Source organism: Saccopteryx bilineata, chromosome 1, assembly GCF_036850765.1.
Source record: "Saccopteryx bilineata isolate mSacBil1 chromosome 1, mSacBil1_pri_phased_curated, whole genome shotgun sequence".
Lineage (NCBI taxonomy): Eukaryota > Metazoa > Chordata > Mammalia > Chiroptera > Emballonuridae > Saccopteryx > Saccopteryx bilineata.
In genome coordinates this window covers 259450928-259463453 of record NC_089490.1, presented here as the reverse complement: position 1 = coordinate 259463453, position 12526 = coordinate 259450928, and the positions used below count along the sequence as shown (strand labels likewise).

Here is a 12526-nt window from a genome sequence, read left to right as displayed (position 1 = left end):
AACGATATGACTTAAATTTGAAAACATCTTTTTGGGAATGAAGGCAGCATCATGATACTAGAATAATGCTAACTATTTTCGAGAGAAGACTTTGTCTAAAGGTCGGCAGTTACTGATGGATTCAGATTTAACAAGTACTCTGTCACAGACTGAACCTCGTTCAGGAGTCTACCATCCAAGGACTTGTTCACAGGTAGCAGAAGCAGCAGCAGTGTCCTTACCTAAATTTTGACACTTGTTTTATGAAAATTGAGGAAAGGCTTTGTAGGTTTCACACATAATATGGGATTGAGTTGCTATAGTTTTCAGTAGCTTTAAGTGGTTTGGAAAATGCATAGTGATAATACAAGAGTGTGAAGGAGCTTTTTGTTCTCCTGTTTTTTGATTACTTTCTGAACTAGTAATTTAGTAGAATGAGCTATTTTATTTTATTTTAACTAGTGAGAGAGAGAGAAAAAGAGACAGACAGGGATAGGTAGAAAGGAGAGAGATGAGAAGCATCAACTCATAGTTGTGGCATTTTAGTTGTTCATTGATTTATTTCTCTATGTGCCTAGACTTGATGGCTCTAGCTGCACCAGTGATTTCTTATTCAAGCCAGTGACCTTGGGCTCAAGGCAGCGACCTTTGGTCTGAAGCCAGTAATCGTGGGTTCATGTCTATGATCCCATGCTCAAGCTGGCAACCCAGAACTCCAGCTGGTTAAGCCGGCGCTCAAGCTGGTAACCTCAGGGTTTAAAAACTGGGTCCTCAGTGTCCCAGGTGAACGCTCTATTCACTCTACCACCATGTGGTCAAACAGGAATGAGCTACTGTATTTCCCCATGTATAAGATGTTCTCATGTATAGGACACACCTTAATTTTGGGACCCAAAATATGAACAAAAATGTTTACATAAATTTATTGAACTCAAGTTTTATTCATCATAAATTTCATACAACTCCTCATCACTGTCAGAACTCCCATCCATTCATTAGCTTGTCCTCATCTGTTTCTGATGACGAATCACTGTCTTCATATATGGCCTCGTCCTTAGTTCCATCTATGGCATTTGAAATGCCACACTTCTTAAAGGATTTGCCAATGATCTCAATCTTTTTTTTTTTTAATAATTTTATTTTTTTTAATGGGTGACATCAATAAATCAGGATACATATATTCAAAGACAACAAGTCCAGGTCATCTTGTCGTTCAATTATGCTGCATACCCATCACCCAAAGTCAGATTGTCCTCTGTCACCCTCTATCTTGTTTTCTTTGTGCCCCTCCCCCTCTCCCTTTCCCTCTCCCATTCCCCCCCCCCCCCCCCCCCCGTAACCACCACACTCCTATCAATGCAATGATCTAAATCTTGATATTATTTCAGGATCTTTTCACTCAGGTACAAACTTCTCCTATAGTTGGTTTCTTCACTCTTCTTGCTGGTGTCAAATTGTCCCCAGAAGACTTCATCCATGGGTTCCATTCTTCTCTCATGGCAGCTTTGAAGGGTTTGTTAATGCTGACATCAAGTGGTTGGAGCTGGGATGTCAAGTCTTCTGGTATGATGGCAAGTTTTGTTTTCTACTCTGCAGCAATCTTCCTTGTGTTTTTTGTTATGTGTGCCCTGAACCAATCAAGCACCAATAGGGCAGGTTTGCGTAAGAGCCCACCTGGTCTCCTTCTCCGAACTTTCTCAAACTAGATCTTCATCTCATCCTGATCCATCCAACCCTTGTCATGAACGTGGACAATCACTCCTCGAGGAATGTCTTCTTTAGGCATTGTTTTGCATTTGAAAATCAGGAGGCAGCTTGGTTCTGTCGGCACAACAAGCTAGAACAACTGTGTAATGACTCTTTCCATGTCCACTTGTCTTCACAGTTAACAGTTTTCACCTCATTCTTATCAATAGTTCTGTTACTTGGGATATCAAACTGAAGGGGGACTTCGTCCATATTTGCAGTCTGTCCCAACTCAAACTGGTGTGTCTTCCGACAGTGAATGATAAAACGATGAAATTCAAGGACCTTCTGCTCATAGCTTTCAGGCATCTTTTGGGCAGGTCTGATGTGTGTACACATGCTTAGTCCATTCTGTTTCATGAACCTGAAGCACCAATTATGTCCTTCTTTGAAATCAGTGACTTCCTTTTCATCAGCAGTTCTTGCCTCATGCTGAGCCATCTTTATGGACACAGGAAATCCAATTGCCCTTTGCTCTTCAATCCATATCATCAATTCCCTCTCTAAATCAGACCATTTTGCTGACTTGCCTCTAATGGCCTTCTTCTGCCGTGGCATTTTTAGTAGAATTTCTTCTTTCCGTAGCCAGTCTCTGATTGATTTCTCAGTTGGAGAAGGACCAAATTTATGTTTAGCAGCACGATTTCCATTCACTTTTGCAAACTGGATAACTTTTAACTTGAATTCAGCGCTGTGGTGTTAGGGGTAGAATGTGACAAAACGTAACCTACCATATAATTGCATTAACAAGTGCGAAAAAATGAGCGCGGACAACAAGTGCGAAAACGTGGGAAGTGCAAGTAAAAAAAATACAACCACTGTGTAAGATGCACCCAAGTTTTAGACCCCAAATTTTCAGAAAACGGGTGTCTCTTATACATGGGGAAATACAGTAACTCCTTGAATTTTTTGTTTATTTTTTCCCTTTAGGTGGTAACCAGCTGTAACTAGTTACTTAAGTTTCATCAAGGCCATTACTGATGTCCTTAGATCTGAAGCAGTGCTATTTCAATCAACTACCGCTAACTCTACTTTGAGTGTGAATTTTACACTTGGGATTCTGGCATCAGGCTCTGTTCTTTCCCTAAGCCTGTCAGGTTCATCTCCCGTCAAGCCTTTTCTCTTCACTCATAGTCAGGAGTGCTTCAGCCCATCCTCGTTTCTATTCCCTCGTTAAAACTTCAAGGCTTGGCAGTTTTCTTGTTTGAAATCGTTTGAATGTTGGTATCAAAAACAGTTCTGGCCTGTAGCGTTCCTGTATACCGCAGTGAACAACATCTATCTGCCTTTTGGGGAAATTTGGTTTTATTCCCTCTGATGACAAATCCTTATTGTTTAGTCAGAGCTCTGAAAATAAACATAGTATATTGGTTGTTTGTTCCTTTACACAACTTTAAATATCCAGACACCTCTCATAATTACTTATTGTTTGGTCTGAATGCTATTTTACACTGAAGTTTTTTGGGAAGAGAACCAAAACTTTAGTTCTAGGCTTGTAATAATTGATGGTGAAAATTTCAATTACCTATCCATGTGGAAAAATAATTTTAAGGCTGTTTTTATTTTTAAGGCTGTTTTTGAGGTAGCAAATAATGTCATTTTTATGCTGTATTTTATATTTGAAAGAAACCAGTCAAAGAGTTTGTAATAATCACTGGAGGTTTTAGCATAGGTGTTAAAATAAAAGGCCTTACTTTCATATATTTATTGAGTGTTCAAAGATGCACAAGTCACAGTTCCTGCCATCAAAGAAATCACAGTATAGAGGAGACGACAGAGACCCATGTAAATTACCGAGATGCAGTCTGGCTAGTGCCATGTTGCAGGTATAAGAGGAATTCTCTGGGGTCACCGATAAGCAGGCTTTGCTGTATTATTACCATGCAGTGTCATTAATGATGAAGAGGCCTGGGTGGGTCAGGGGAAGCCACACAGTGTGGGGGTGGCGGGTTGATGGATAGGCAAGGAGTCACCAGGACGGTGAGAGAGGGAGAAGGGCACCCCGGCGCTGGGCGGGCCCAGACCCAAAGGCACAGACATGTGCACATGGAGGGAGGGGCCTAACGGAGGGGACAGTGCCGGCTTCAGGCCAGAAATGCCTGGGTTCCGCCCTGGCTGGTTGGCTCAGCGGTACAGCGTCGGGCTGGCGTGCGGGGGACCCGGGTTCGATTCCTGGCCAGGGCACACAGGAGAAGCACCCATTTGCTTCTCCACCCCTCCGCTGCGCTTTCCTCTCTGTCTCTCTCTTCCCCTCCCGCAGCCAAGGCTCCATTGGAGCAGGGATGGCCCTGGCGCTGGGGATGGCTCTGTGGCCTCTGCCTCAGGCGCTAGAGTGGCTCTGGTCGCAACATGGCAACGCCCAGGATGGGCAGAGCATCGCCCCCTGGTGGGCAGAGCGTCGCCCCTGGTGGGCATGCCGGGTGGATCCCGGTCGGGCGCATGCGGGAGTCTGTCTGACTGTCTCTCCCTGTTTCCAGCTTCAGAAAAATACAAAAAAAAAAAAAAAAAAAAGAAATGCCTGGGTTCCATCACTTGTTCAGGGGCTGTGGGCAAGTGCGTTAATGACTCTGGGTTCAGAGTTTTCATTTGGAGACTAGAGACCATGTTATCTAGGTTTGCTAGGCAGTTGAATGTAAAACCAAGATATTCTTTAGCTCTGTGGAAGAAAGAGCAGTGCGTATAGTCAGTATAGGAGATGTGCGTGTTAGGAAAACAGTTGTCTGTTCCAGATGGACAGATGTCACCATGCCTTTCCTCTTGTAGGTTAAAGCAGCAACTGGAGAAGACGTGTCAGCTGAGGACCTTGGAGGTGCTGACCTTCACTGCAGGTGAAACAGAAGTGGTTGTATCTTTTCAGGATTGATTGTTGCTTGTTTGTTTTTAAAAGTTTACAGTATTATTATTATATATATATATATGTATTTTTGTATTTTTCTGAAGTTGGAAATGGGGAGGCAGTCAGACAGACTCCTGCATGCGCCCGACCGGGATCCACCTGGACGCCCACCAGGGGGCGATGCTCTGCCCATCTGGGGCATCGCTCTGTTGCAACCAGAGCCATTCTAGCGCCTGAGGCAGAAGCCATAGAGCCATCCCCAGCGCCCGTGCCAACTTTGCTCCAGTGGAGCCCCAGCTGCGGGAGGAGAAGAGAGAGACAGAAAGGAAAGAGAGGGGGAGGGGTGGAGAAGCAGAAGGGCGCCTCTCCTGTGTGCCCTGGCCGGGAATCAAACCCGGGACTCCTGCATGCCAGGCTGACGCTCTACCACTGAGCCAACCGCCCAGGGCTTACAGTATTATTTTAAGTGTTAAAATTGCCACAGTTTTTTTGTTCTCTGTCTGCTGTTTTAGGCTTCATTTTATCAATACCTTTTTTACTCATGATCTGAGGGATGGTATCCTCATACGTTTGTGTTTGTTACCCTGTGACAGCTTGCTCTTAGGTGTAACTTTGTAGGGAGGGGGCTCAGCAGTCTTTCAGAAGTGAGAGACCTTAGTTGGCATCTTCTTTGGGAGCTGAGTTAGGCACAAACACTTTTTGTTGTCAACAGCATCACAAAAGCATGCCATCTTTATCACATAGAATATAGTTTGAGGAGCATGGCCTGACCATTAACTGGAAGTCCTTATCCACAGGGCCCCAGGCTCTAGTAGAGAAAGTCAGCGTGGGAAACAGAGGGCACGGTTTATGTGCAGCTGCTGGTGGTTGTGGGCGAGGTTCTAATACATACCTCAGTTTTTCCTGTTTGTAAAACAAGGATAATACCAGGTACGTGCCCATGTTTGCCAGGGACATTATGAAGATCAGATTAAATGACATTTCTTAAAGTGGTTAGGAAGTCAAAATGATGACATCCTTAGCTGAAAGAAAGAAGATATTTGGGGGTTAAGATATTGAATTATTTCCCCTTTCAATATTCTAATTATTTTATGTGCTCTACTCTGTAGAAAGTCTGGAGTCAGTGACTACTATGCTTTGGATGATAATCATGCCCTTCACTTAACTAGGAAGATTGTGAGGAGTCTAAATTATCAGAAAAAATTGGATGTGAGTTGGATGTGTTCTTATATCTCATTTTCCTGAAAAGCATTTTGATGTGTGTCATCTTGAAACAATTCTTTAAAATGGCTGATAGAGTTCTTCTATTTTCTGCAGGTTACCATTGAGCCTTCTGAGGATCCTTTATTTCCTGCTGATGAATTGTACGGAATAGTTGGTGCCAACCTTAAGAGGAACTTTGATGTCCGAGAGGTTTGTGAAATGGAGCTGTGGGTATCTGGTTTCAAAGCCCGAGTCTGTTTAGAATGCTCATGCCTAGGAACTGGTTTGGGTCTCAGTAAGGAGTGAATATAAGGGAAAGGTCTTCCCATAGGGTAGGTATCATTGGCACACAGCAAATACTAAGGGAGGGGTAAACCTCTTAATTACTGAAAATTTTCATTGCACAATGGCAATGCCTTTTTTTATTTTTTGAGCAGGGCAGGGAGAGAGAAATAGGAACATTGAGCTGCTCCTGTATGGGCCCTGACCAGGGATTGAACCCGCAACCTTGTCATTTCAGGACGACGCTCCTAACTGACTGAGCTAACCAGCCAGGGGAATATGTTTGTAATAGTACTTTGTAATGTGTAGATTAGGATTGATGTTGGGTAACTTCATAATTTTCAGCTGTTTCTTTTCAGTATTCTTTTTTGAGGAAATGTATGAAGTGTCAGTAAGCCTTTGAAAGAAAACAACATACCTTTTTAGATCAATATTACATTAGCAAAGATTAGACTTTTGATTACAGGTGAGGGTGTTTCTTTGGTTATAGATTGTCGACATAACCTTGTATGGTCTGGAGTGACAGTTGTTAGTGTCTGCATATAGCATGTCATTTTTTTTATTTTGTTCAGTATCTGTATCTGCCAGAATACTTTTTTTTTTTTAGCAGAATACTTTTTAAGCTATAATATCTTTGTAATACCAGCTTGTCTTCCCTACTATTTTGTTACTTTTACTTTTGACTATAAAACTATTGTACTAATTGTGAAAGTGTAGAAATATAGAAAAACATAAAATATAATTGCTTATAATCTCACCATCCAGAGAAAGCAGCCAATATTTTGGTGTTTTGGCTTAATATGTATGTACATACATTTTTATATGGTTGAGATAGTATACTTTTCCAGTTACATTACAAACATTTCCCCATTGTTTAAAGGTTCCTCATGAGACGTTTTTCATGGCTAGATCCTAATTCTTTATATAAAAGTACCTGGCAATGTGGTAGGTACTCAGTAAGTATTCCTCTCATGGATGTATATAATTATTATTATTTATTTATTTATTTTTTAAAGAGACAGAGAGAGAGGGATAGACAGGGACAGACAGACAGGAATGGAGAGAGATGAGAAGCATCAATAATTAGTTTTTCGTTGTGCATTGTGACACCTTAGTTGTTCATTGACTGCTTTCTCTTATGTGCCTTGACCACGGGCCTTCAGCAGACCGAATAACCCCTTCCTTGAGCCAGTGACCTTAGGTCCAAGCTGGTGAGCTTTTTGCTCAAACCAGATGAGCCTGTGCTCAAGCTGGTGACCTGAGGGTCTCGAACCTGGGTCCTCGGCATCCCAGTCTGACGCTCTATCCACTGTGCCACCGCCAGTCTGACGCTCTATCCACAGCCACCACAGGCTGTATATAATTATTTATTTAGGAAATAACCTATTGTTGTTAAGGGTCTTTTTTGTTTTGTTTTGTTTTTTTAGAGGGTCTTAAATCTTGGATTTTTATGGAGCTCCAATTTTGTGTGTGTGTGTGTGTGTGTGTGTGTGTGTGTGTGTGTGACAGAGACAGAGAGAGGGACTGATAGGGACAGCAGACAGGAAGGGAGAGAGATGAGAAGCATCAATTCTTCATGCGGCTCCTTAGTCTCCTTAGCTGTTCATTGATTGCTTACTCATATGTGCCTTGATGATGGAGGGGGGCTGCAGCAGAGCAAGTGACCCCTTGCTCAAGCCAGTGACCTTGTCCTCAAGCCAGCAACCTTGGGCTTCAAGCCAGTGACCTATGGGTTCAAACCAACAACCATGGGTTCATATCTATGATTGCACACTCAAGCTGGTGAGCCCATTTGAAGCCAGTGACCTCAGGGTTTCGAACCCAGTCCTTTGTGTCCAAGTCTCACGCTCCATATACTGCGCCATCGCCTGATCAGGCATGGAGTTCCTGTTTACCATGGTGAATTAGTTAAGCGTAACTTTTAGAATTAGTTTGACTTTTAGAATTAGTTTTGATTTTAGTTTGACTTTTCCATTGATTACAGGCACAGAAAAAATGGTACTTATCATCTGATATGCTTGACAAACGATTTGTTCTAGATAGCAAAGTTTTCTACGTGGTTAAGAATTTATTATTTTAAAGAATAACCACGTTTTTATTTATTCAACAGTATTTATTCAGTACTTGTTCTATGAAGGTATTGTTTCGGGTACCAGGAGCACAGAAAAGAGCCAAACAGATGCAAATCCTTGATTTCATGGTAGTTCTGTTTCATTTTAATGAGATTATTTTATAAGATAGGCTTTTGCCTTCTGAAATAGTATCCTGGACTTCTACCTTTTGTTACCTCATGTTCATCATTGTGGTGATAATATAAAAAATATTATATTTTTTGATAACAGCAAAGTGGCCTGTGTGGAAGTCTTTGCAGTGTACAGAGCTGTGGGACAGGACCACGGAATAGGAACTAGAAAACCCAGGTTCTAGCCCTTGTTTCCCTAGTCAGTGCTTCTGGGGTTGATACTCGGAGCACTGATTTCTGTTTCTGGATACAAAATAGTAGTACTACTATACATGACAGGTCTGCTTTCTGAAGTTTGAATCCTTGTGAAGGTGAGTTTCTGTATTTTATGTGGCTGGTGATGTTCGTCGTCAAGCAAATAGAAGATAGTTTCATACTAAGTGACCCTCTGCTGTTGTGCCCTTTGAGTGCCTTCATCTTCATATGGAAGAATGGTAGCTATTATGTGTTGATTGTTTTTAATAGGTACCATTTTGTAGGTACAAACTCAGAACAAATGACTGTCATAGTTCCACTGTATAATTGAATCTTTCAGGAAAATAACTAAAAAATAATTCAAAGTAAGCTTTTACTTTTTGGAAATAAAGATATTGGGAAGCAAGCATTCACTCATTTTTTTCAACTCTTGCATCTTGCAAAAGGAGGCTTAGATTGATATGGTAAACAGGAAAAATAAAGTTTGAACTAGAGGGAAAAATGACATGTATCATGAAGCAATTTGGAATATTATTCTTGTTTGGAAATCTTTGAAATAGTCCTGATGTATAATGATGATCCCCAACAATGAACTATTTAGTAATTTCTGTTCCCTTTAGGTTAATTACACACACACACATAATATACACACACACATATCTATGAGATGATTCTTTAAGTATATCTGATTCAAAATCAGTGAACCTTATTGAGGTATGGCGAAGGAAGAAAGTTCCCTCCACCCATCAGGGTTCTTTAGTCTGGTCTAATAATTAAATCTACACAAGGCAGATTATATTAATAAGAGAGAGCAGCCAAATTTAATTAGGCGTGTGTGTATGGGCCCCCCTCATGTACGAGAGGGGGAGACGCAAAGACACGAGAGGTTCGGAGACGGGAAGTTAGAATTAGGTACGGAAGGCATTCGGAACTCAGGATGAGGAAAGGTGTCTCGGAACCTCAGAGGGGAGGAAAGCGTTTGCGGGATGGTAACAAGAGCAGATGTTCAGTAATTAGAATTTTGCTCCGTCTTGGAGGTAGGTCAGTGATAACTCTCAGTGTGGGCAAGGCTGCTAATCTCAATTATTCAGTGGAGGTGTACAAGTTTCTTGTGAGCCTGCAGGGTTTGGTTTTCTTTAGCTCAAAATAACCTCCAAATGAAAATAGCACATCTTGGGAAGGCCTGTTCTGAACCCCTTCAAAGGTTTAATAATACTAGCTACCTTTTAATGACAACCCGAAAGTGAGCTGTAGTTAGCACTTTAAAGTATTACCCTTTTTTGAAAAAACAGATAAGGAAATTGAGGCCTAGAGGATTTTGGATAACCAGACTGTGACTCATTGCTCAGTGGTGGGCTGAGACTCAGAGCTTGTTCTTCATCTTAGCACTATTTTATTAGGTTACTTTACTACTAGGTCTTCACATCTTCATAGCTTTGTCTCATCTTTGCAGAAGCGAGAGCTGAGATCAGAGGGTTGAAGTGTCTTACTCCAGGTACACAAATCATGTGATACTTAAAGTTGGCGCCTAACTAAGTCTTCTGACTCCTAGCTCTATACCTTGCTTTCTGATTGAATCCCTGACCCTGGGCTGGTAGATTTGAACAGCCAGTGAAGCTTTGAGTCTAGCAACCAGCCCATGGAGTCTCTGCTTCTCTGGTATGCAACGTGGTGCTATTGCTTTATGGTGAAGTGTACAATCAGAGTCCAGAGTGACTTCATGCGTATAAATTGAAATTCTAGTGAGAAGATTTTTGTGTGTAGAATGAAATTTTTTGTGACGACTTTATTACAAATTTGTTTTCCTTATAAATAACTTTACTGCAACAGTTCTTTTGTAATACATTTTCTGAGAGACACTGTTATTTTTTCCTCTTAGGTCATTGCTAGAATCGTGGATGGGAGCAGATTCAATGAGTTCAAAGCCTTATATGGAGACACATTAGTTACAGGTATACAGATGAAGAATTGAATATGAAATTATCTGATGTTGGAAAATAAGTGATGTCTTACCTCAAGGCTTTGATGCATTTGGCATGAGGTTTGTTATTTAGAGCAGTACAAATGTGTGAGTTTATATTTAAAGGGAGCTGTTTTGTAAAGATCATTTGTAGCTAAATGGCTTCATGGACCCAGAGTTTAAAATGATGATATCTCGATGCTGAGGTGTAGGTCCTTACAGAGGCAGATTAAGGTCAGTTGAGGCCCTGGTCCCTTAAAAAAAGGAAAGAGACAGTGAAAATGAAAATACATGTTAACCATATTTTTAAATAAATAAAAAATATTATATACTATTAGTGTTAAAATTTCACATATGAAAGCAAACTGGGTGTCATTAGAAAAATGTGTAAAATTGGAGTTTTGCGAGGCCTTTCAGAAGTTTGAGCCCATGGTGTGTGCCTGGTGCACCCACCATTAAATCCACCTCTGGTGACTTAGCAGCATTAGCTGTATGAAAAGTTTCTTATCATAGTAAAATTAGCAGAAATATTTGTAGTTCTTTTTGTTTCCCTGGATGACTATAATTATTTTGAAAATTTCAGCACTTTTTTTTATTATTTAATCTCTTAAATAAACAGATAAATTTTGTATGTTTAACCTTCCCAGGATGTTGTAGACTGAATTAAACCTTCTTACTGCCTCTGTGTAGGTCTTATATGTTGAGTTTTGCAAAACTAGATTGAGAATGCTGTACAATACCACATCTGAAAGAACAAAAGAGGGATATTTATGAAAGTTAATTCATTCATCTCAAGTGTTAATATTATAGGCCTTTTAAAGAAAAGTATTTGAAATATAGATGCTAGACTCATCATAATCTATCTTGAACAAATGACAAAACAAATGTGGGCATTTATTTGGTCTTATACAAGCTTACAAATGTAGTAGTTAGTCTGAAGACAACATTTCAGAGTAGAAAAAAAACTGTCTGCAAAAATCCAAATTGCAAATATACATTGGGGCTTAAGATTCTCCTGGTTTGATTTATGAATAAGAGAAAGGCTCACACTGGGAGTGGAATTTATGTTTTTATATTTACACTGGGGAACAACTTTTCTTTCTTATGTTCTGTTGCATGAGGTTTTAGAACTGTTTCTATATATTTCTGCATCGCTGATTCCAAATCTGAAATTCGTTTTTTGATGCATGCTCTAGTTTTTATGCAATTTTAATTTCTTTTTGTTACAGTTAATGGCATGCATTGGTTTTTAAATTGGAGTTAAAGGGCAGTGACTCTTGGATTGAACATAACCACAAGGCAATTAATGTTTTACAGACATCACTTTTACATAATTGTAATTGTTTTTAAATGTAAAAAATTATTATCTAATAAAAACACCCTCTTATTTTGTTTTAAAATTGAATCATGGCTTCTTCGAGTAGGCATAAATGTAATCATAGTCCTGACACCTTCTGTTAAATATGTGGCTGTTACACACTTCGATGTCAAAGGTGCAATATTTCATTATTTGTGACACGTGCATATATTGCCTATTTTCAAGTTTCCCTTGGTGATCAAGACAAGAATTGGGCTCCTCATATTGTGTGTCATAATTGGGAGGAAATGCTTCGTGACTGGACAAAAGGAAAACGCAAAGGAATATCTTTTGGTATTCCATGATTTGGCGTGAACCTAATGACCACAGCAGTGACTATTATTTGTCTGATCCATACAAAGGGCATTGGCAAGAAAAAATGGCATATGATCACATATCCTAATATTCCTTCAGCAATACGACCTACCCCACACTTTGAGACACTCCCGGTTCCAGTTTTCAATGGTTTTATTTCTTGTAAGGATGAAGAAAGTGAATATGGTGATCAAGTGTATTTTGATAAGATGCATGAGGAAATGGTTGTAGAATCTGAAGGGTCTTCTTCTGATGCCAAGCAGTCATTAACCCCTCATGCCAAGCAGTCATTAACCCCTCAGCAATTTAGCCAACCTGAATTGAATGACTTAGTAAGAGATTTGGGCCTGTCAAAGAAAGCAGCTGAGTTATTAGCCTCCAGGCTTCAAGAAAAGAATGTAAGCCCTGGCC

General features: G+C 40.4%; 1 protein-coding gene across 3 annotated transcripts in view; it reads left to right on the top strand.

Moving 5' to 3' along the window:
- The window catches only part of LOC136312099 (methylcrotonoyl-CoA carboxylase beta chain, mitochondrial), an 88486-nt gene that overhangs the window by 40427 nt on the left and 35533 nt on the right, over nucleotides 1–12526 (top strand). For 2 of the 3 annotated variants that reach the window (XM_066241555.1, XM_066241565.1), the window contains exons 8-11: nucleotides 4489–4553; nucleotides 5671–5770; nucleotides 5879–5974; nucleotides 10363–10435. In XM_066241555.1, the coding sequence (XP_066097652.1) occupies nucleotides 4489–4553; nucleotides 5671–5770; nucleotides 5879–5974; nucleotides 10363–10435 (334 nt within the window). The remainder of the gene's footprint in view (nucleotides 1–4488; nucleotides 4554–5670; nucleotides 5771–5878; nucleotides 5975–10362; nucleotides 10436–12526) is intronic. The other variant, XM_066241574.1, reaches the window with a different exon arrangement.